The following is a 25,293-nucleotide window of genomic DNA, read 5'->3' on the forward strand; positions in this document are numbered from 1 at the left end:
CTTATTTTGAAGTCTTTTGAGAAAATGGAGCAGTCAAAGTAGAAGAGTAATGTTCGGCTTTCACCTCAGCCAGAGAGCACATTTAAAGAAGCATGTAGAATTCTTAATATGATCTGTTCAGTACCTAGCTACAAGATGTGCATATAATTTATAGTCATGTGGATAGTACTGTAGTACTGCAATTGAAGCTGATCAGTGTAAAAGTATAATGTGTATGTGGAACTACATGCAGCTGCCTCTTGTAATGAAGGTATAAATGTAAATATTTTTTCATGTTAAAGAATAACAATAAGAACTTTGTAAATAGACTTACTTCATGAGGACCTCTCGATCTGCTGAACAAGGAGTGCTTTTTGACAAAATGGACAGTGAGCAAAATAAATGAATTAAGGTCACAGAGCTGAGAGCTTTATGTAATCTGACCTACCATGTCTGTTCATAAATGGGTAAAAATTAATCCAAATTAGAACTGATTTGGTCTTAGTTTTTTTTTCTTTGTTTGGCAGAAGTCCATTGCCACTGTTGGGGCAACAACTTGATTCTTTGTATTGACTGAGAACTAAGAATGTTTTATATAAAGTGACAGAAATATTGATTGTTCTGTGTTTTAATTGAGATGTGTATTTTGCAGGACGATTGAAGACAAAAGAAGGTGAGCCAATGGTTCTGAAGCTGAAGGACTGGCCCCCTGGTGAAGATTTCAAAGACATGATGCCTAGTCGGTATGTTCCAAAATTTATTTGGTCTGATTTTTGATTTTTTTTTTGAGTAGGTGGAATGATCTAGAAACCATGATTTCTGATAAAGATGAGGGTATTGAGCTCTCCCTGCACTAGAGATGCCCTAACTGAAATCACTTTCGCAATATTCTTAACGTATGTGCTCTGATATCTTTTGCATCCATTCCTGTACTGATGGGTCTGTGATCTGATCTTGGCCACTTTGTTAGACTTTGGCTCCATAGCTTCAGCTCCTCCCCTTATCCATAATCCTCTCCTGAATTATGTCCGGTCTTGTTAGCCACTTCAGCATTCAAAAATGGTTGCCAGTAGCTTGAATAGTTAATTACAGTTGTATGGGTCAGTTTTTTCATTCCTCTTCCATTATTATGAAGAAAAATGATTTAAAAATCTTATATGTTGCTTACTTTCTACTCTTCTAGTTGTCAGGCCTCGTGCCCTTTGCTTTTCTTGCTGTCTGCTAGGTACCCTTACCCTCTCAGGGTCAATGTCTGCAGAGGACAAGATCATTTTTTCGTACTTGACCACTGTCCATTACCTGTCGAGCGCTTCAATGAGGTTAATTTCTTGTGCTTCTGAGGAAGCTTCGAGAGCCACAGGTTCAGAAATTGCTGTAAGGAGGCGTGTCTGGATGTGTCTGTGACTTTGCAGAGCCTTTCAAGACTTCATTCATCAATGCTTTATTTGATGGATCCGTCTTGTTTGGCCGTAAGGTGAGGGAAACTCTCTGAGTGTGAGCAAGATGGGAAGACATTGTTTTCCTTGGAAATATATTTTCCTACTCCTCAAAGGACTTAATTCTGTAACCAGAGAGGAGACAGAAAGCTGTGGATGTTCTTTGTGTTTCACTGTTGCAGTCATCACCTGTGGGTTATCCTTGCTGCGGTAGCCCACGGCTGGTCCGAATACCACAGTCAATGTTTTTTTACATCGGCTGCGTCGCTTGCTGTCTGATGTCAGGTCATCAGTGCTATAAAGGAAGGCAGCCGATGCCATTACATCAGTCTTTCTTGCCGCGGAACCCGTAGCAGAAGCAGTTCACAAGTGTGCCGGTCGGTCTCTACCAGAGTTTGAATTTCAGTTTAAAACATCTAAAGCTAAGTACCCCATTGGGGAAACTCTTTTCTTGCACTCACCATCGTTAGGAAAAGTTAACAATTGTCTCGCTTGTGGAAGGCAAATACACAGATTTCCATTCATACTGCGTCACTTGTTTAGGCCCAGACCACGACATCCCCCATTGCCTGTTCTGTGCCCTCTCTAACACGAGAACCATTTGTCATAGAACTCTTATTGTAGCTGAAATGGCTTCCATCAGCAAACAAGCCATAGACATTCTGAAAAAACATAAGGATACAGATAGAGACAGAGCAGTCCAGGCTAAGTCTTCCGATGACTCTACCACAAAGCAGGTAGTCAGTTCTCCGGAATTCAGTGAGGCACCTTCGCAGCCCGTGATGCCGGATTCAAGATCTTTACATGCCTCTACTGAGACCCTTTCAGAGTCCAGTATGCTGCAGACATCTTCGTCTTCCAAGCCTTTGGTTGTCTCTGCCTCGGTTGGGTCCAGAGCCGCAACTCTGGAACCAGGTTCCTAGGAGGTATTTAGCACTACCAAATTTAGACAAAAACCGGCATCTTCTCCTACTACCGTTTCTGACCAATGGATACCCTTAGGCCTAGAGGCAAGGCCATTCCTAGGAAAGCTTCCTCTAGCCACCATTTTACTCCTGCTCCACCACCCCAAGCTCATGGCAGAGGATCTTATTACCCTTATCAGGGGTAGTCAGACCACAACTTCTAAAAAGAAAAGAGACCTTTCTCCAGAAATAACAGAGCAGGATTCTGAGGAGTCTGATTATTCAATTTTTGAAGAGGAACAACTGCCTCTGACTGCTTGAGGATTCAGATGCAGGGGAATCCATTAATTCTGCCTTCCCCTCCAGAACATCCTTCCTTTGGGGAAGACCTTCACACCCTCAGGAAGCATTTCCACTGGGAATCCCAAGACTTCCCTTAGTCTAAGAAAAGACTAAGAGTTTCTAGAGCTGCCCCAGCACAGACCCTTGGCCATCCCTCCTATCTTAGAGGTGGTTGATGATGTCTTTCATGAATCCAGTTTAACTTCTGACGCCCTCCCACCTGCTCTCAGAAAACCTGACCAGTATTAGAGTACCAGATTCTTACAAACACCTGTGCAGAAATCCTGCTGCAGACCTGGAGGTCATTACGCAGGGACCTAAAGGAGCTAAGGTTAATTCTAAAAAGAATCCTATCCCTCCTGACAAGGATTCCAGAGCTCTGGACAGATGGGGTAAAAAGTATACACCTCTGCAACCTTAGCTATCTGAGCATTCAGCTGTCAGTTCCACATGTTAAAATTTCAAAAACACACTTTGGAACTATTAAAACAAAAGATTTATACATTTCCTGACTGTGCCAATTCAAAAGTTAGCAGATCTACTTCACTCTAGTTGTCAAGTGGATAAACACTCATTACACTGTGAATTTGACGCCGTAGAAGTCTCAAGCAGGACAGCACTGTCAGGATCTGTCATTAGGAGACATGCATGGTTAAAGGAACAATCTTTGCCTGATCATGTCATATCTAAATTACTTGATGCACCTTTGGATAAGAACTGATTGTTTGGAGTAAAAGCAGAAGAGGTGCTTAAAAAGCTGGAAGACGAAGCAAAATCTATATGGACAGTAAAACATTTCCTCCAGGTACAACCTCCTAGGTTCATCAGGAATTTTCCCTCTAAACACTGTTCCTTTCCTGCACCTAGCAGACAAGGTAAGCCCCTCAGGGACAAACCACCCAGACTCCTATCCCAGGATCAGCAGAGAACCAAGTGGTGGACCACTTCCACTCCCAAGGGCAGAGAGTTCTAAGCCCCCCTCTAGGGTAAAAATCCCTCAAACTCCCTCTCCCCTTTCTGCACTCCTTTCACTCACCAACTGCCAAGAACCATTGGGTCTTTAATATCTTTTTTCAGGGATATGAATTTCCTTCAACTAACTCCCAATTCTAAGATAGTACCCTTACCTCAGTATCACTGAGCAGAGGCACTGGAGCTTGTCCAAGCTCACTTATACCTAGGGGCAGTGGAACTGGTCCCCTCAGATCCCTCAAGCAAAGGCTCCTATTCCCCACTAGCCTTGTCCCTAGGACAGAGGGCGCTTGGCGCCCCTCCCTGGATCTACCCATTCAGAATACCTTCCCGGTGGTCACCATATTCAAAATGCTACCTTGGCAGCAGTTGCTCTATTAGAAGGCAGGTGCACCCTAGATCTTTGGGATGCCCACTACCTTCCCTTACACTTCTACCAGAAGAAAATGATTGCAGTAAAAAAGGCTCTGACACCCTTCAAACCCCCGTGTCAAGTCAGGAGTTCTCCTAATCAAACAGACAAACACCATGATAATGGGGTACACCTACTAACATGGAGGGACCCTATCTTACCCTCTGTGCAAGCTAGCCATAAGCCTCGGACTTGCAGTTTCTTCCATGGAACTACACCTGATAGCCAATTCCCACCTGGGATCAACCACATCCTGCCCAGACCCCTTAAACAAAAACTTTCTGGACACCTTCGAGTGGCAGCTAGACAGAAAAATCATTTCACTAATCACATGGGTGTGGAGGCTGCTAGAGTTGGATCTTTCTGCTTCGCATCCCATCCAGCAGCAGAAATGTTTCTGTACCAGGGGGGGTATTACCACCTAGCAAGGAAGGTGGATGCCTTCACCTCCCCCTGGTACACTGTGTACTCATCCCTCCTTATCCCCAAAGTACTGGTCAAATTATGGGAGGTGAGACACAAGGCCATCCTCATTACTCCAGATTGGCCGAGACAACGTTAGATCCCCTTTCTGAGCAGCCTGATCTTACAGCCTCCCAGCCAGTTTCCCCCTGATTTTAGAGCTCTTAACTCGGGGGGATGGGGGATGCTGCACCCAGACTCGCAGACTCTTGAACTGTCAGCATGGCAAATACTCAAAAGGCAGACTAGAGGACCCTGTTAAGCTAACAGATCCGCACATTATCACACAGGCCCGATGGCCGAGTACCAGAAAATCCTTTGCAGGAAAATGGAAAAGATTCTGCACCTGGAGCCAGTCCAGAGGGGAAAATACCTCACCAACCTTCCAGCCCTCTCTTCCTGGACTACCTAGCACAGCTACTTAATACTGGCTTCTCCTTCTCTATTTAAATCCATGCCTCAGCCACCTCAGCTCATTTTGATACAGAACAGCCCCTGTTATCCCGCCTTTTAATTAAACAGTGCCTCTGAAGGCCATTCTAATATCAGATCTCCCAAAAGGTCTCCCACTCTAGCCTGGGACCTGAATTATGTTTTGGGGAAAAAACAACTCTACCACCCTTCGAACCTGCTGCTTCAGCAGAACTTGGGTACCTCTTCTGAAAGACTGCTTTTCTGCTAGCTATATCCCCAGCCAGAACGGTTTCACATCTTCAGGCACTGATGGTCATTGAACCCTTCATCTTCTGCCATGCAGACAGGGTCTCCCTTAGTGGTATCTAATGTAACTATCTGCTGGGCCATACCTCAACCCCCCCCTTCTTTCCTAGCCCTCAAAATGAGGTGGAAAGAATTCTGCAATTACTAGATGTGCACAGACAGCTCTGATACTGTCTGGACCCTACTGGATCGTTCAGTAAGTCAGACACCCTCCTTGTCAGCTTTGCCACAGGGACAGAGGAGAAGCCCATTTCCAAGCTGTCCTTTTACCAATGGATCTCACACTGTACCCATTTCTGATGTACTTTGCATGGGGAACATCCCACAAGGGCAGCCTACACTTACTTGACATTCCTCTGAGAAGTTCCCACCAGGGACATCCTGGAAACTGCCACCTGGACGTCTGTCCTTACCATTACCAAGCTTCACCACCTACCTCTGTTCTCTAAGGACAGGGCAGGGTTTGCCTCTGCAGAGCATGCTGACCCATTCCTAGGTCTCTAACTAATCCTACACCCCTCTCCTCAGCTTTGGGAATCCTTCCACAGGTGATGACTGCAACAGTGAAACATGAAGAACATGATACAGTTGTGTACACTTAACATAAATTTAGATGTTCGAGTGTATTCACTGTTGCAGTCATGGTTTCTTTCCCTCCTTCCCCCTTATATCCTCTTATGTCTCCCTAAGAAAAGCTTCTTAAAGTGGCTTTTAGCCACCAGGACCATTTTACCATATTTCCTGGGACTCGTGACTGGTTAGGGCAAGAAAAAACTATCTAATGGCATGTGCTGCCTTCCTTTGTAGCACTGATGACCTGATGTCAGACAGCAAGCGACCGCAGCCAATTCAGAAAAAAATTGACACTGGTATTCGGGCCGGCTGAAGGCAGCAGGATAACCCACAGGTGATGACTGCAACAGTGAATGCACAAGAACATCTACATTTATGGTAAGTGTACACAACTGTACTTTCCAAAAGAAGGAAGGTCTTTCCAGGACTCGTGTGGAGACAGATCCCCCTGCAGCAGAGGCCATCTTCCCCCCTTTGGCAGAGATGGCCCAGAACATCAAGGTTTTAGAGGTCCTTTTTCTAAAAAGTCTTTTCAGCACTCCTGAAGGGTCGCCTGACTGCTAAACTCTGGAGGCAGTCAAGGGACATTTATCTCTGCATCCAGAAGCCTAGACATCCATTACCAAAGATACTTGGGTATGCAAAATAATGTCTAGAAGTTACTGTTTTTCCTTCTTCCCCAACAGAACAAACAAATTCCTGACGGTCCGCCCAGTCAGAGGAAAGCAGCAGCCATAGAAATAGAAAAGCTGCTAAATAAAAGGGTATTCCCCTTAGACCAGCAAGGATCCAAAACCTATTCAAGATTCTTTATTGCCAAAGAAGATGAGACCTAAGACGAATTTTGGATCTCAGCCATCTGAATCAATTTGTAAAACACTCAATTCTGGAAGGCCACTGTTTTCAGTCCATTCTGTCACTGTTGCAGAAGGATGATTGGACGTACCACATAGATCTCCAGGATGCATGCTGTCATATCAAGATGCACAGGTGCTCCAGGAGATACCTATGCTTCTGGCTGGGAGCCGGTCACTCTCAGTTCAGAGCCTGCTGTTTGGTCTCACCACAACCTCCAGGGTGTTTACAAAGTGCATGGCAGTGGTTGCCACTCACTTGAGACTGTACAGATTCTGTGCCTTTCTTAACCTAGATGACTGGCTCCTTTTTGCTTCCACTAAGCCTTTACTTTTTCAGGCTAGGGACTACTTGCTCTCTGTCTTCAACTGGACATCATAGTGAACTATGCCAAGTCCTCTGCTCTCCCCCCTTCACAAGCCCTGGAATTAATTGGTGCTCATCTGGATAGTGTGATGCAGATCAAGCTTATCACAGACAAGGTTAAGCAGTCTACGGAACCAAGCATTACACACACTCTTCCTTTCCCACCAGCCAGGCTAGCATTACAGCTTCTGAGCAATGGCAGCCTCTGTAGTTCTGGTACCTTTAGCAAGATTTTACATGAGGTTACAACAGTGAACCCTTGTGGTACAGTGGTCAGTAGGACATAACCCTCTGTCTGCACCTATTCAAATTAGAAATATTTGAAAACACATATCCTGGTGGATTCGCACAAAAGTTTCCTTGGGCCACCCTTTTATCCTTCCTGCATCCAAGGCTACAGTGACAATGAATGCCTCCCAACTAGGGTAGGAGGAGGGCTTTACTTGGGAAGAACAGTCCAAGGCACTTAACCCTGTTACTGGTCACTCTTGACATCAGTATCACAGAAATGAGAGCAGTCCTAATGGCGTTGCAGCTATTTCAAGATGTTCTCCATCTATGGAAGGTTGACATTCAGATGGACAACATGTCAGTGGTCTGATACTTCAATAAAGGGGGGGGGCTGTTCCTACACCCCCTGTATCAAGAGGTAATGAGTGTGTGACATTGGGTGATCTCTTCCAGCTGCTTTCACTTGGCGGTGCATATTCTGGGGAATAAATAAATAAAATAAAATGTGGCCGTGTTTGCGCATGTAATGCTGGTATTATGTAATGCTGTATCTGCTTACCATTGGAGCTTTTCTCCCCGGGCCTCCGCTGAAAATGGACATGCATCCAGTCGGACTATCCCGGTCAACAAATGTAAAATAAAAAAAATAAGTCTAGCAGACAAACTGAACAGGTAAGTTTTACTTCCTTACAAGTGATCTCTGTCAGTGGCAGAAATTATACTTCGCCAGTGGAGCCGTGCTGTGACCTGTTTGCTTCTCTTCTCAATACCAAGTGCAGCAGGTACTTTGCCCTAATCCCTCCAGAGGGGGATTCACTGAGAGACTCTGATTCACAATTGACCCTCCGGTCTCCTGAATGCCTTTTCCCCCACCCCCCCCCTCATTCCCAAGTTACTCCCGAAAGCATTTCAGAGGAAGAGCAAAGTAATCTTCATTGCCCAATACTGGCCTTGGCAAGTATAGTTCCACTTCCTGTGGCCTCACCTAGTTTTCTCTCCCTGAGTGTTGGATCGTTCTTAGGACCTTAAGTGTCACATGTCTGTTAATACCTCAGCTGGATATTTGAACCCTCAAATTGACCACATGGTTTCTCTATTTCCACTGATGGCTTGAAACTCCAGGCTTCCATCCTCAGTTCATCGCATCCTTCCATCATCCCAGAAAGTTTCTACCAGAAAGATTTGTAAGAGCAAATATAAAAGGTTTTCTGTTTGAACCCTCCGGAGACAATTAGACGACCTTACAACACCTATCCCAGTGGTTCTTGACTTTGTTGTTCCATTTTCAGTGATGGAGCTAGTTACTCGACAGTCAAGGTCCAGCTTGCTGCCATTTCTAACTTGCTTAAGCAAAAAACATTTTTCTTTGGCCTGTCCAAGATTATGTAAGGATTTTCTTAACGGTATGTTTTTACTTCAGCAACCTATTAAAGACCTCACTTCTCCGTGGGAATTAACGGTATTGCTACATTCTTTGACTCAACCTCCCTTTGAGGCTTCAGCCAAGACAGACTTTAAATTTATATCATGGAAAACTTTTCCTTGTCGCTATTACATCAGCTAGATGAGTATCAGAACTGCAGGTGTTTTTCTTCTGGCCACCATATCTGACTTTTCATAAGGATAGGATATCCGTTCAGACCAACCCTCCTTTTCTACCAAAGTTGGTATTATAGACAAATAACCAGTCCATCAATCTACCTGTTATCTTCCAGAGTTTTTCAAACAAGGGAGAATACATGCTTCTGCTTCTGGATGTTCATAGACAATTTACGTTCTGTGTTTACAGAATCAAAAATTTCAGAAAGTCGGACAATTGTTTCTTAAAACTAAACTGGGCAAAGCAGTATCTAAAGTAACATTGGGTAGATGGCTCGTTGATTGCATTTCTTTTGCCAATAAGAATGAAGGATTGACAGACATTACCCAAACTGCAAATAATAGTAATAGTAGTAGTAATTGGCTTATTCCACCAAGGCTCATTCCTCCAGATATTTGGCCACATGATTTGCCTTTTGATGCAGAGCTTCTATAGATGCCATTTGTGCAGCTGCCACACTGTCCAGTGCTCATACCTTTTGTGTAAATAGTTACAAATTGGACATCTTGTCTAGGAATAGGGCAGCATTTGGCTGCCTTACTTAGAAATATCCTTCCCTGAGGACAATTCAGGGTTTCTGTAGCTAGGGACACTATCCTAGCAGTGAAAAAATGGACGAAAAAAACATCATCAGATATAAAAGTTATGTACTCACCATACCCGTGTATCAGTGTTGTCTGACTTCCTCCAGTCCCCTTCCCAATTTTATAAGTTCCTGTCATGTGAGTTCCTAGTATGCCCTGCGGGGTATTTCCTGTCAGGTTTGCTGCATGTGCTCCAGTCTTCCTTTTCTTTCTGCTATAGTTATTTAACTTAATTTGAAATATGCTAATGGCAAAACAGTGTAAGAAACTTCTCTGTGTGGAAGATTTTCAGTCCATATATTTCTAGCTAGTCACTGTATATTAATCAGATCAGGCAATAGTAGTAGAAGTCGCGAACGTAAACTCGTCTTAAGTCAAAACGAAACAAAAAGTAATCAAAATATATAATTGTACATCATTATTTAGTATTCGAAAGTAATCTAAGCAAGGCAGGCAGTCTGTTTTCAGTCGAAAATCCTTTATTTTATTTATTTTATTTTACATTTGTTGACCGGGATAGTCCGACTGGATGCATGTCCATTTTCAGCGGAGGCCCGGGGAGAAAAGCTCCAAGGGTAAGCAGATACAGCATTACATAATACCAGCATTACATATCATATTACAAACAGACTATTTACAGGGATTACATAAGTAAGCAAGTTAAACAAGTTCCACAGGTTACAGTTAATCCTGAGCACAAATCGGGATTAAATTAAACAGTAAACTGGTTAACAGATTTTTACACATTCTCGAGAGAGTTAGCCAGGCTTGATACATTGACACAGCCAGTTAAGTGACAAATGTTGTTTGAGTCTAGTTTTAAATTGACCTAAGGTGGAAAGTAAGGTAATATCAGCTGGAAGAGAGTTCCAGGATCTACTTACAGAGTTTGCAACGAGAGAATCACCGTCTGTGTTATTAATTTTGCTAGTCTGAATTAGTAGTTTGTTAGAGGATCGAAGTGGTCTAGGATTGTTATAGGGGGTGATAATATTTTTAAGTGCAGGAGTATTGTCCGGATTATAGAGGATTTTATAGGCCATGATCAGTTGGTTATACTGGATTAGGCTGGGTAGTTGAAGCCACCCAAGCTGATTTAGATTGATGCAATGATGTGTCCTAAAAGGCAGCCCAGTGGCAAACCTGGCAATGTGGTTGTAGCAAATTGAGAGTTTAAGGACAGTCTTGTTTAAATTCGAGAGTAGAGGGGATGCATACAGAAGGGTTGAAAGAAGGTGAGAGCGAACTATGGCAATTTTAGCTGGAGGGGTTAGGAAGGCTTTTATTCTGTAAAGTGACCCTAGTTTTTTATTGATGGTTTTGATAGTTTGGTTAACATGTGGGTCAAATTTTAGATTATTGTCTATGATGACACCTAATAGTTTTGTAGATGGGTCAGGGGAGATTATTGTGCCATCATTTGATTTTATGGTAAAGGTGAAAGCGGTAGACTTACGTGTTGGTGAAAATAACAGCATTTTAGTTTTTTTGGGATTTAGGATCAGACTATGTTCAGAAAGCCAGTTTTCTATTGTATTAAAGGTGGTCTGACCATAACTCTACTGGAGATGTGGCTGAGCAAATCAGAGTAGAGTCATCAGCATTATTGGATACAGCTGACTTTTGGGATGACAGTATAAAGGTTGTTAATGAAGATGGAGAACAGCAAGGGCCCTAGTATAGAGCCTTGTGGTACTCCAAGGGTGTTGGGTAGAAGGTTAGAGAGTTTGTTCTGCCAGAGGACAGCCTGCTGTCGACCATTCAGGTAGGATTGAAACCATTCTCCAAGGGTGTTGGGTAGAAGGTTAGAGAGTTTGTTCTGCCAGAGGACAGCCTGCTGTCAACCATTCAGGTAGGATTGAAACCATTGGAGGGCTCCAGTATCTAGACAGAACATTTGCAGGGTGTGGATTAAAAGTTGGTGATCAACCATATCGAATGCCTTGGAAAGATCCAAAAAGAGGGCTGAGAGGATATATAATTGTTGTGATTATGGTTTATGGTGTTAGTAAAGGCTAGGAGGGCTGAAGTAGTGCTGTGATGAGGATGGAAGCCATGCTGAATTTCTGCCATAAGGCGATTTTGGATTAGGTGGTGCATGAGTGGTCTATGAATACATTTTTCCATAATCTTTGCAAGTGGAGAGAGTATAGCTATTGGCCTATAATTGGAGAATTCAGTAGAGCTGCCTCCTTTGTGAAGTGGAATTACATAGGATATTTTCCAGATGATGGGAATTTTAGCTTTTACTATGGTTCGATTGATTAGTATTGAGATGGGGTAAGCAATAGCATCAGCTGATTTTTGTAGGTACTCTGCAGGGAGTTGATCAGCAGAAAGTGTAGTGGTTTTTAATTTTTTGATCAAGGTACGGATAGGTGAAGTGGCGACTGGTTGGAAGCTGAACGTGAGTAGGTTTCTAGGGGTGCTACTTTCAGGACCAGGGGAGCTAGGAGGTAGTTGGCTAGCTAGGGCTTGAATTGTCTCAGTAAAGAATTGGTTAAAACTATCAGAAACATCTTCGGGGGTTTTATCAATAGTAGCAGCAGGGATTGGGGTTGAAGTTTGTCCAGGATGTAGTAGATTATTTAAACCTGCCCAAAACTTCTGAGGGTTATTTTGATTTACTGTCTGTAAATTACAGTAGTATTGTTTTTTGTCTTGTAAAATTGATTTTTTGGTTTTGTTCCTGGATTGCCTGTATTTAATGTGATCTTGAGGGTCTTTAGAAGAACGCCATAAAGCCCATACTTTGTTTCTAAGGGTAATTTTGAGTTTAGACTCTATAGAAAGCCATGGTGCAGTTTTTGCCTTGGTTCTCTTTGAACGAACAGGTGCATGCAAATCAAGGATCTCAAGGAATTTGTTAAAGTATGCTACTGCTTCCTCTAAGGGTAGGTGTTTTAGAATAGACCAATTACATGAATTTAGTTCTTGTTGGAATTTGGCAGGGTCAAAGTTTTTATTGTTTCTAACCTTTCTGAGTAAGGGTTGTTGGGAATTAATGGTTTTGTGCTTAATTGCATATGTGAGAAGGTGATCGCTTAGGCCATTAAGGAGGGTACCAGAGGTGTACAGTTGGGGGTGACCGAGTACCCAGTCAAGTATACTTTCTTTTTGGTTGGGTTTACCTATCCTGGTAGGAGTGGATATGCTTTGTGTAAATGCATGCAGGTTTATATAGGTGGTTGGGGATTCTGAGGGACAGGTGCCCCAGTCTATGTTAGTCTCCAAGTAGTAAGGTTTCTTGAGGGTAGTGACATGATAGCCAGTGCAGGATATCTTCAGATGTAGATATATTGTTACCTGGGGGAATGTACATACAGATGATATTAATGCATTTATTTTTATTAAGTTGCAATTTGGTGGCAAGAATCTCTGAGTTATTAATCTGAGGAGGTTGTATTACATCTATGGTGACATTCAACTCAGATTTATAGAGTACAGCTACCCCCCCTTCCTCGAAGCACGATCCAGCCTGTGTATGTTGTACCCAGGTGGTAACACTTCATTGACTTTAGTGTTAGGTTTTAACCAGGTTTCAGATAAACAGAGACTCTCAGGGGAGTGGACATCCAGAAGTGCATGCAATTCATGTACCTTGTTATTAATGCTTTTAATATTGAGATGACAGACGAGGAGAGAGTTAGTTGGCCAATTAATTGTAGGTTTGTAGCTTAGATTGCAAGTAGAGGGGGTATGTGTATCTGAAGTGAGTGGGCCAGGGTTGGGGTGAATATCACCACCAAGTATTATGTTGAGTCTATACTTGGTGATGAACTTCAGGAATTTGTTTATTAGTTTGTGGTAGTGTTTGGATCTAGAGCTAATGTGCCTGGGGTTGAGATGTTGATAGACTGAACAAGATGTTGGATAGGATCTGGTACTGTAAGTATGGTTGAAGGTGGAAGGATTTACAGCTGGGGTGATAGTATGGCCTTTTGGGACCTGAAATCCCGTGAGAAACTGGTTTTCATACAAGGTAAGGAGGTATGGTGAGAACAAGAGGGGTAGTGAAGAGGAGTACATCATTATCTGTGATTCAGCTAGTTAGTTAAGGAACTGTTTTACCTGGTGATGCAACACCAGAAGATAGAGTGGTGAGGTAAAGGTACTGGAAGGGGGATGGGAGAATGCCAGATGAAAGCTAATAGGTGCTATTAAAATGTAGGTAGTAGAATGGGGGGTGGTTGGAATTGAATTATCCCAGATGAAAGCAGATAGGATCTAGAAAGTGGGGGAGTGGCTATAGTACTATAAATTTAGAGGTACTGGGGGCGTGAGGGAATTGGGGGCAGGGAGGGGAGTGAAGAGAGCCCGAGCGTAGCGGGGCTATTGCAGTTTACAAGGTTTCCTAAGGTTTCCTAAAGCTATAAGGTAAGTATTACAGCTCTTAATGTAACAGTCGATTTACTTCAGTTACAGTAGAAACAAAGAGCCCTATGGCTGACCAATATGATGATCTGCTTAATTACAAAGCACTGTAAGTGAAAGCTTAACAAATGCTTTGTGTGTGCGCAACCTACTCTGTTTAAATGTTGAGAGAAACTGATTGCAGTCCTGTAGACACCATTTTGTAGGAAACTGTAGAGTTCAACTAGGAAAAGAGAAAAGCAGAGATTCTAGGGTAAGTATGAAGGCAACAACAGGCAGTTATATAATAATGCATTCAGAAAGGTTCGCTGGGGGGGATAAAGTAGCATACTTCAGAATGAACTACGATTTATAGGTAAGAAACCTAAGCAAGAGAGCAATGCAGTAAATAAACACTTGCCAGATTTTTAAAGATATATCAGAAAAACTAAATCAGTTATTCACAATTGTACAACTGGAAAATTGCCAGTAAAAGCACTTCAGGTATAGCTAGCCCAAGTTATTCAAGTCATAAAAGCACTTCTTCAATGTGTGTGTGCAATTTAAACATTAAAAAACACGCGCAGCAAGGAGGAGCTCTGATTATACACTTTTTCTAGGTACAGGTTCAGTTTAAACACATATATTTCCACAGAAATTCAGTAAAGCCACTAGCTACTTATAGAGCCTCTGAAAAACAAAATAGAGCAGTCTGTGCAGAATCAGAATTTAGCAGCAGGTCATTCAGTTACACAAAAAAACAGTAAAAGATCCATACAATGAAGAAACTTACACAAAGTCACACCAGGTCAGCCATGGGGGGAGAGAGAGGGAAATCTTAAGCACCTAGATTTGAAAATGATGCCTGTACTGAATTGTAGCAGTTTAAACTGTTTGAGGAAAGAGGGGGGTGGGGGAAAAGAGAAGGCAGTGGGAGTGGTTACAGGGGATACCCTGATTGACTCAGACACCACACCAGAGATAAGTTGAATGTAAGGGCCTAAAATCTGCACTCAGCACTGTTATTTGCACCCAGTACTTTAATTTTAATGTTACTTGCACTCAGCACTGTAATTTCGCTTACGTTTAGCAGGAAAGACAGACCAACAGTATATAATTTTGGGAATTTTTACAAGGGTTACTTTTTCATATGTCAGGCTATTGCAGTTTACAAGGTTTCCTAAGGTGTCCTAATGCTGTAAGGTAAGTATTACAGCTCTTAATGTAAGAGTCAATTTACTTCAGTTACAGGGGGAGGCAACCACTCAAGTAGAAACAGAGCCCTATGGCTGACCAATATGGTGACCTGCTTAATTACAAAGCACAGGAAAGAGACAGACAAGCTATCCAAGTAAAACAGACAAGCTATCCAAGTAAAACAAAAATAGAGTAATTTCCTCACAAGCTTTCTAAATATATATATACTTTGTATCAGGCATGGGAGGGAGTGGTTTATTGTGCTGTAAAACAGTGTTATTGGTACACATGTTAAATTCACATCCCTTTCCCCATCAGGGTGACATTCGAGCTGGTCCTGCCCTACCTAGTAGCTGTCATAATAATATATAACCCTTATGTACTTTAAATAAAATTTATAATGATGTGGTACCTCTTATTTAACCAAATTATTAAGTAGAGCAAGTCTGTGATTTTATCCAATAAATGTACTACATGGCTGGAAATATAACAACCTTAGTTCATTTGGCAATCAAAAAAATATATATAAATATATACATATACATTTTGCATGTAAAAATCAATTTCTGTTTTCATAACCTATTAACAAAGATCACTTTCGTCCTTCTAGACTACTTCAGGTGTGTGTGTACAAGAACCCTAAAAACCTATATAATTGTATAATTAGTAAGTATTGTTATTGCACATCATTTTGAATAAAGTGGATAAAAGTTGCACGGAGATGCAGAAATCTGGATACACAAAGTCCATTAGTATTCAATGTGACTGCCTGCTAGGCACAACAGCATATGCTGTTTGAGTTCAATAATATCAGCTACAAAAGTCACTACTTGCTATTCAGCACTGTTAGGAACTTCCAGCAACACCAGTCAACTCCACCGAACAATAACTTGTGAATCACACAGAATCAATAATCCAAGCGTTCAGCGAGGTGAAAGTAAAAGAATTGGTTTATTAAAACATCCAGCAAGCGCTTTTGACAAGGTCTTCTTCAAGCCGTTATACAAATTTTTTAAAAGACATTCACAAACATTTATAGAGGATGTGACATAGACATAATGATGTCACATCCTGTTCAAACTACAATATATTAAAGATACAAAACATTTTCTTAAAACTTTTGAGCACTACAGAAATAAATCACCTAACATTCTTGCTGGGTATGGCAAATTACAGATGCTATTTGCACATACATCAACTAGTGCAGCTCTAAAACTGTTAACATCAAAGTACATTAAAATACGTTAAAATGCAGGACATTGTCTGCACCATTCCGGCGCTGTAAAATTGAAGTACCTAATATTATAGTAGGTATGACAAAATGCAAACGCTATTTCTACATGCAACAACTAGTACAGCTCTTTACCTATTATCAAACAAAATATACATGAGATCTACATTTGTAGTTTAAATCTTGCTCTCAGTAGCTGCATTAGAAAGTCCTGGTTCACTAGTTGTCATAAATGCAAAGCATTGAATCCAACGTTGTATACACAACTAAAAACATGAAACAGATGTCATTATTCACCTTCCAGCATCCAGAAACTATTGCAAATGCATGACTGTTATAAATATGGGGGGGGGGTATGGGGCAGGGAGTGGGTGTGAGTGTAAATTGGACTGGGAACCTAATATTGGAGGTCAGGAGGTGGGACTAAATGAGTGAATAGATGATCCTATGACAGTGGTATAGGGTAAATGGAAAGAATGTGTAGGCAAAGCTACTGGAAATGTAATGGGTGCTGCTAGAACCGTGTAGTCAAAGGGTCTGAATATCTGGATTCAACGGATAGGTTTGCCTTTGAGTATGGGCTTGATTGATACCCTATCATTCAGGCCGGGGCTCCTATCAGCCCTCAGTCTAACAATCCATTTCACTTTTGTTTGTTCTGTTTTACACATCACCTCTTCTATTACTAGGTCTATTCAGATCTATTACTTGAAAAACAAAACTGTGTTCATTCGAGGTGTTCGAGATATGTTTGGCCAGTGCATTGGATGAACATTGCACCTTAATTTTGTATACATGCTCCCTGATTCTCTCTTAGTTTTCTGTCTGTCTTTCCTACGTAGAACAGGACAGTATACGCATGTAGCCAAATATATAACATGTACAGAATCACATGTGGCTGGTGACGTAAATGTATATTCTTGTTTGGTACTTGGATGCGTAAAAACATTAGACTCTTATGTATTTGCATTGATTGCATTTATGACATTTCTTAGTTATGTTGATATTGTCACTAACAGGTGCTCCTCTATCTATCCTATTTGGACCACATAACATCTTATGAAGGTTCATTTTATTTTTATATGTAAATTTGGTGGTGTCACCTACCACATTAGAAATGGCTGCATCTGTCAATAGGATATCCCAATGTTTCTTATAAATGTACTTAATACTATTTACGTCTTGGATGAAATGTATAGGGATTCGAAAGTATTCATTACTGTTATCAGGTAAATATCCTGAACTCAATGTGTCGACGTGTGGCATAGCAAAGTACGGCTGTGCTCTACCTTCCCTTAGGGTATCTATCCCGCTAAAATTTTCTTCAATTTCTTCTGTGTATGAGCGGTCTAAAAATTTAGCCCGAAAGTCATCTAACTCACTCAGAAATCCTGTATAATCAGAATTCAATCTAGAGGCTCTCATCACTTGGCTCCTCATAATATTATTGAATATGTGGCCTGGATGCATGCTGTTGCGGTGGAGTAGTGTGTTTCTGTAACATTTTTTCCTAAATACCCCTGTGTTCAGGTTACCATCAGGTAGCTTCTCTATGTACACATCTAAGTAGGGTATGACTTCTCTCGATTTAGTCAAAGAAAATTTTAAAAAGTCATTTGCCAGGTTCATTTCAAATTCCAAGCCACTTAGTTCCTCCTCTGTACCACCCCAAATCAAAAAGAGGTCATCAACAAATCTGGTATAGCACAGAGCATATTTCCTAAATATATCAAGCTGAAATAGGGATACATCCTCCCAATCAGCCAATTAAGTTGGCGAGCTATTGGCACATGAGGTGCCCATAGCTACGCCATCCTTTTGTATGTAAATGTGACCATTGAAAATGAAGATGTTATTCGTTAGTACTATTTCCATTAACTTGCATATCACCTCTATTCTACCTGCAGAATAAGTGCCGTCCTTCATTAACCGTCTGTTCAGTCTGACGAGTCCATCATGATTTGGGATCACTGTGAAGAGTGACTGGACGTCAAAGGTGACTAATAATCTATCATGTATATCATGCTTATGTTGAATTTCTAACATTTTCTCATACAATTTGATTAAAAACTGTTTTGTATCCCTTAGTATGTAATCATACTTGTTAACTATAGGTTTTAGTAAAGATTCCAAGTATAAAGATATGGGCTCTGTGATCCACCCTCTACCAGCAACGATAGGTCTCATGGGTGGACATTCACCGTCTTTATGTATCTTGGGGATTCCTTGAATGGTAGGTATAGTAGGATGTTCAACTGTGAAGTATTTAAACAATTCCTCATTGATTTTGCCTTCCTTCAACATAACGTCTAAACTGGTATACACATTAGATATAATCCTATCAACTATGTTGGTATTTATTTTTTGATAGAAGCTGGTATCATCTAATATTGATTTCATCCGTTGCTTATAAAATTCCATATCCATCACAACAACTGGGCCACCCTTATCAGGGTCTTGAACAAGACTTATACAAAAATGACTATGCTAATAGGAATAAGAGTTGGGCAGGCAATTTAAAGCCAAACCAAAGGAAAGCACTTACAAGTCTAAAGAATTATAGAACAATTATAAGACCTGCTGAAGGAAGGCAAAATCAATGAGGAATTGTTTAAATACTTCACAGTTGAACATCCTACTATACCTACCATTCAAGGAATCCCCAAGATACATAAAGACGGTGAATGTCCACCCATGAGACCTATCGTTGCTGGTAGAGGGTGGATCACCGAGCCCATACCTTTATACTTGGAATCTTTACTAAGACCTATAGTTAACAAGTATGATTACATACTAAGGGATACAAAACAGTTTTTAATCAAATTGTATGAGAAAATGTTAGAAATTCAACATAAGCATGATATACATGATAGATTATTAGTCACCTTTGACGTCCCGTCACTCTTCACAGTGATCCCAAATCATGATGGACTCATCAGACTGAACAGATGGTTAATGAAGGACGGCACTTATTCTGCAGGTAGAATAGAGGTGATATGCAAGTTAATGGAAATAGTACTAACGAATAACATCTTCATTTTCAATGGTCAAATTTACATTAAAGGATGGCGTAGCTATGGGCACCTCATGTGCCAATAGCTACGCCAACTTAATTATGGCTGATTGGGAGGATGTATCCCTATTTCAGCTTGATATATTTAGGAAATATGCTCTGTGCTATACCAGATTTGTTGATGACCTCTTTTTGATTTGGGGTGGTACAGAGGAGGAACTAAGTGGCTTGGAATTTGAAATGAACCTGGCAACTGACTTTTTAAAATTTTCTATGACTAAATCGAGAGAAGTCATACCCTACTTAGATGTGTACATAGAGAAGCTACCTGATGGTAGCCTGAACACAGGGGTATTTAGGAAAAAATGTTACAGAAACACATTACTCCACCGCAACAGCATGCATCCAGGCCACATATTCAATAATATTATGAGGAGCCGAGTGATGAGAGCCTCTAGACTGAATTCTGATTATACAGGATTTCTGAGTGAGTTCGATGACTTATGGGCTAAATTTTTAGACTGCTCATACACAGAAGAAGAAATTGAAGAAAATGTTAGCGGGATAGATACCCTAAGGGAAGGTAGAGCACATCCGTACTTTGCTATGCCACACGTTGACACATTGAGTTCAGGATATTTACCTGATAACAGTAATGAATACTTTCGAATCCCTATACATTTCACCCAAGACGTAAATAGTATTAAGTACATTTATAAGAAACATTGGGATATCCTATTGACAGATGCAGCCATTTCTAATGTGATAGGTGACACCCCCAAATTTACATATAAAAATAAAATGAACCTTCATAAGATGTTATGTGGTCCAAATAGGATAGATAGAGGAGCACCTGTTAGTGACAATATCAACATAACTAAGAAATGTCATAAATGCAATCAATGCAAATACATGAGTTTAATGTTTTTACGCATCCAAGTACCAAACAAGAATATACATTTACGTCACCAGCCACATGTGATTCTGTACATGTTATATATTTGGCTACATGATACTGTCCTGTTTCTCTACGAGGGAAAGACAGACAGAAAACTAAGAGAGAGAATCAGGGAGAATGTATACAAAATTAAGGTGCAATGTTCATCCAATGCACTGGCCAAACATATCTCGAACACCTCGAATGAACACAGTTTTGTTTTTCAAGTAATAGATCTGAATAGACCTAGTAATAGAAGAGGTGATGTGTGTAATAAAACAGAACAAACAGAGGTGAAATGGAGTGTTAGACTGAGGGCTGATAGGAGCCCCGGCCTGAATGATAGGGTATCAATCAAGCCCATACTCAAAGGCAAACCTATCCGTTGAATCCAGATATTCAGACCCTTTGACTACACGGTTCTAGCAGCACCCATTACATTTCCAGTAGCTTTGCCTACACATTCTTTCCATTTACCCTATACCACTGTCATAGGATCATCTATTCACTCATTTAGTCCCACCTCCTGACCTCCAATATTAGGTTCCCAGTCTAGTTTACACTCACACCCACTCCCTGCCCCATATCCCTCCCCCCATATTTATAACAGTCATGCATTTGCAATAGTTTCTGGATGCTGGAAGGTGAATAAGGACATCTGTTTCATGTTTTTAGTTGTGTATACAATGTTGGATTCAGTGCTTTGCATTTTTGACAACTAGTGAACCAGGACTTTCTAATGCAGCTACTGAGAGCAAGATTTAAACTACAAATGTAGATCTCGTGTATATTTTGTTTGATAATAGGTAAAGAGCTGTACTAGTTGTTGCATGTAGAAATAGCGTTTGCATTTTGTCATACCTACTATAATATTAGGTACTTCAATTTTACAGCGCCGGAATGGTGCAGACAATGTCCTGCATTTTAACGTATTTTAATGTACTTTGATAACAGTTTTAGAGCTGCACTAGTTGATGTATGTGCAAATAGCATCTGTAATTTGCCATACCCAGCAAGAATGTTAGGTGATTTATTTCTGTAGTGCTCAAAAGTTTTAAGAAAATGTTTTGTATCTTTAATATATTGTAGTTTGAACAGGATGTGACATCATTATGTCTGTCACATCCTCTATAAATGTTTGTGAATGTCTTTTAAAAAATTTGTATAACGGCTTGAAGAAGACCTTGTCGAAAGCGCTTGCCGGATGTTTTAATAAACCAATTCTTTTACTTTCACCTCGCTGAACGCTTGGATTATTGATTCTGTGTGATTCACAAGTTATTGTTCGGTGGAGTTGACTGGTGTTGCTGGAAGTTCCTAACAGTGCTGAATAGCAAGTAGTGACTTTTGTAGCTGATATTATTGAACTCAAACAGCATATGCTGTTGTGCCTAGCAGGCAGTCACGTTGAATACTAATGGACTTTGTGTATCCAGATTTCTGCATCTCCATGCAACAGTTTTGACTTGAACAATTGGACTTGGTATTATTTTGTGTGTGCACGGAGCTTGTTGTGAGTGTTTTTCTCTGCAAAGTGGATAAAAGAACCAATAAAAATAAAAAAAAATATATGTATGATGATGGAAACAAAATATACACTTAAATTTCAACTGATTAAAAATGGTATTTAAAACCAGTTTGTGAAATAAAATAAAATACAATTAGTCATGTAAACAATGTGGCAATTTTCTAAGTTCCAGTGCACTTTTAATTGAACAGTAGTAGTTTAGTCCAGGCTTCCTAAAAGAGTTCAGCTTTAATTGCCACATGAGTTCATGTTTCTCCAGAATATTCGGGATGCCTCCTTCAAGATCACCCATGTGTATGCAATCCAGGATCTGGAACTTAAAACCTGTGTGTCTTTTATGAAGAGAAAGGTGTTTGGCTAGTGCATTATTTTTACATCCAGAGCGGATTTCTGACAGATGACATGAAATCTTACGCTTGAGTTTATTTACAGTCTTGCCCACATAGAATGCATCACATTCATTGCATTGTCCCCTGTAAATTACTTTTTTAGTGTTGTGATCACCCCCTGCACTGGTTTTAATGATTATCTTTAAATAAGGGCAATAAAACTGTCACCTTGCTGTATAACTATACAAAATGTACAGTTAGTTTCACATCTTTTAGTGCTTTTCTCACAAGGTCTAGGTTTAAATTCAAGAAAACTTCTAATGATCATCATGTTACACTGCTGCAGTCATTACACTTGGGTTATCCTGTCGTCCCCCAGTCGGCCTGAGTTCCAAAGTCTTGGTCCGGTGTTGGTTGCTGTCGCCTCCTCCCAGACGTTAGTGCGACAGGGGTATATAAAATGCAGCCAACGCCATTTTCTTCAGTCTTTCTTGCTGCACGGTGCCTGAAGCAAAAGCAGTTCACAAGTGCCGGTCGGCCGTCTCCTGAAAGTTTCATCCCGAATCCAAAACCGAAGTCTTCTACAAAGCTAAGTACCCCGCTGGGGAAACTTTTTCTTGCCTCAGACTGATGTCAGTAAAAGTTAATAACTGTATTTCTTGTGGGAAGCAAATACCTCATAAGGATTTCCATTCCTATTATATCCCATGCCTAGGCCCAGACCACGACATCACTGGTTGTTGGTTTTGTGCTAGGTTTAACAAGCGCACTATTAAACATCGGTTTGATTTTGCCCGACATTATTTTGGTAGAAAATTCAATTATACCATGCTGTCGGAACTTCCGACGTCCAGAATACACAAAAAAAACGCAAAGATAAGGATAGACGTCCAAGGCCCAAAACTGATGACAAAGCCTCTTCTAGGCCAGTCTCCGGTTTTCAGCGAGGCGCCTTCGCAGCGCCTGACGACCGCTTCTGTAGAACCACAGGCCACCTCTGACTCCCACGTGGAGATGGCCGGGCCTTCGGATGCACAAGCTATTCAGCCTACCGAGACTAACCTTTCAGAGGGATCCGGAGTAGCTGAGCAACCCACAGCTTCAGAGGGTGTCTTCAGACCTACTCAGTTGAGCATTAAACCCTCAGCTTAGTCTAAGCCTCCTTTAAAATCAAAGAAACAAATACAGCATTCTCCAGGACAGGCCTCCATGCCTAAGAAACAAATGCTCAAAATGGCTGAAGACCTAATCAGTCTGATCAGGGGGTCCCATCCCCCTCCTGATAAAAGGCCCAGACAAGATGCAGACTATGACTCATCTGACCAGGTGTCCATCTCTTCTGATTCATTCTCAGACCTAGGATATTCTTTACCCCCTTATGAGGACTCTGATGCTGAGGAATCAATTCCATCAGCTTCACCGCCTGAGGGACTACTCCTTTGGGGAAACCCTACATACCATGAGGGAGCATTTCCACTGGGAAGGCCAGGATTACTCAGAATCCAAGAAAAGGCTCAGAGACTTCCTTTTATTACCTCAACACAGACCCCTTGCTGTTCCGCCAGTGTTAGATATTGTGGATGATGTGTATACTGAATCCAGCTTAAATCCTGATTCCTTACCTCCAGCCCCTGTTAAACCTGACTGATACTACAGAGTCCCTGACTCTCTCAAATTTCTGTATAAAAGCCCTGTAGCTGACCCTGAAACTATTTCTCAGGGACCCAAAGGAGTTAAGGCGTCATCAGCCAAGAATCCAGTTCCCTCTGACAGATTCCAGAGCATTAGACAGATGGGGAAGTAAGTATATACGTCTGCAAATTTAGCAGTGAGAGCCTTAAATTGCCAATTTCACATGTTAAAATATCAGCAATTTTTACGGTCTCAGTTAAAACAAAAAATGCTTCCAGAATCAGATCCTCCTAATTTTAAAGAAATGCAGGATTTATTGCATGCAGCTGAACAAGTGGGAAACCATACTTTGCAATGTGGTTTTGATTCTCTAGAGGCCTCCTGCAGAGCAGCAGTTACAGGCTCTGTCATTAGAAGACATGCTTGGTTAAAAGAACATACGTTACCAGATCATGTTAAAGCAAAATTATTGGATGCACCTTTGCAGCAGGATGTGTTTGGAGTTAAGGCAGAAGAGGTATTAAAGAAAATGGAGGATAAGGCAAAATCTATGCAAATGGTGAAGGATTTCTTACAGGTTCAGCCTCCTAGATTTAGCAGAAACTGGCCAACTAAGAATTGGTCCTTTCCAATTACAGACAGACAAAGAGGAAGATGCAGACGTCCAAGAGGTAGAGGTCAAACACAAGGTCCTTACAGGCCTTGACAATGGGTCGCAACAGGCCAGAAAGAAGGGGAAGACAGGCCCCAATCATATAAAAGCAGCACCAATGACTTCCACCACAGCTGCCAAACATCTCAATTGGCAGCCCCCTTGGGAGGAAAACTGGCACTCTTCTACCACAATTGGCAAATGATCACCAAAGACAAATGGGTTCTCAACATTGTATTTCAAGGTTACAGGTTCCACTTTCGCACTCTGCCAAGGTTAAAATGAATGCCAAATCTGCCACCAAATCAATGGGCAGAGGCTCAAAAACAAATTACAGCACTCATGGATACGAGAGCTATTCAAAAGGTACCATCACAGGAGCAAGGACAAGAATTTTACTCAAGACTCTTTCTGGTACCCAGAAAGGACAAAGCCTGGAGGCCCATTCTGGATCTTTCCTCTCTAAACACTTACCTGGATGTTCCGAAATTAAAAATGTTGACACTACAGCAGCTTCTTCCCATGCTGGGCAAGAAAGCTTGGCTCGTGACGTTGGACCTCAAGGAGGCATACCTGCATGTCCCTGTCAGACAAAACTGCAGAAGATACCTCAGATTCATAGCTGGTTCAATGCACTACCAAGTCTCTGCACTGCCCTTTGGCTTATCTACTGCACCCAGGATCTTCACAAAGTGCCTGGCACCAGTAATTGCATTTTGCAGACAGAAAGGAATTCAAATTTATCCGTACCTGGATGACTGCCTGATTCAAGCAGAGAGCAAGGACATTCTTCTAAAGCATCTGGCGTTTGTAAAAAAAAAAAAAAAAAGTTAAGTTGCCTGGGGTACACAGTAAACGAAAAGAAATCAAAACTAGTGCCCTCACAAGAGATTATATTTTCCCTTGGGTTTTGGGGGGCCAGCCCTTTGGAACAACCCAAAGCCCAGGGGAAAGGCTTATCTTTTTAAAGCCAGACGCAAGAAA

General features: G+C 41.3%; 1 protein-coding gene across 1 annotated transcript in view; it reads left to right on the forward strand.

Annotated features, from left to right (window-relative positions):
* KDM3A (lysine demethylase 3A) overlaps positions 1 to 25,293 on the forward strand; it is a 2,231,127-nt gene that overhangs the window by 1,559,614 nt on the left and 646,220 nt on the right. Inside the window, exon 21 of the mRNA XM_044063465.1 lies at positions 632 to 722. Coding sequence (XP_043919400.1) covers positions 632 to 722 — 91 coding nt within the window. The remainder of the gene's footprint in view (positions 1 to 631; positions 723 to 25,293) is intronic.

The sequence above is a fragment of the Protopterus annectens genome, chromosome 2.part1 (genome assembly GCF_019279795.1).
Source record: "Protopterus annectens isolate FY-2018-M chromosome 2.part1, PAN1.0, whole genome shotgun sequence".
NCBI lineage: Eukaryota > Metazoa > Chordata > Ceratodontiformes > Protopteridae > Protopterus > Protopterus annectens.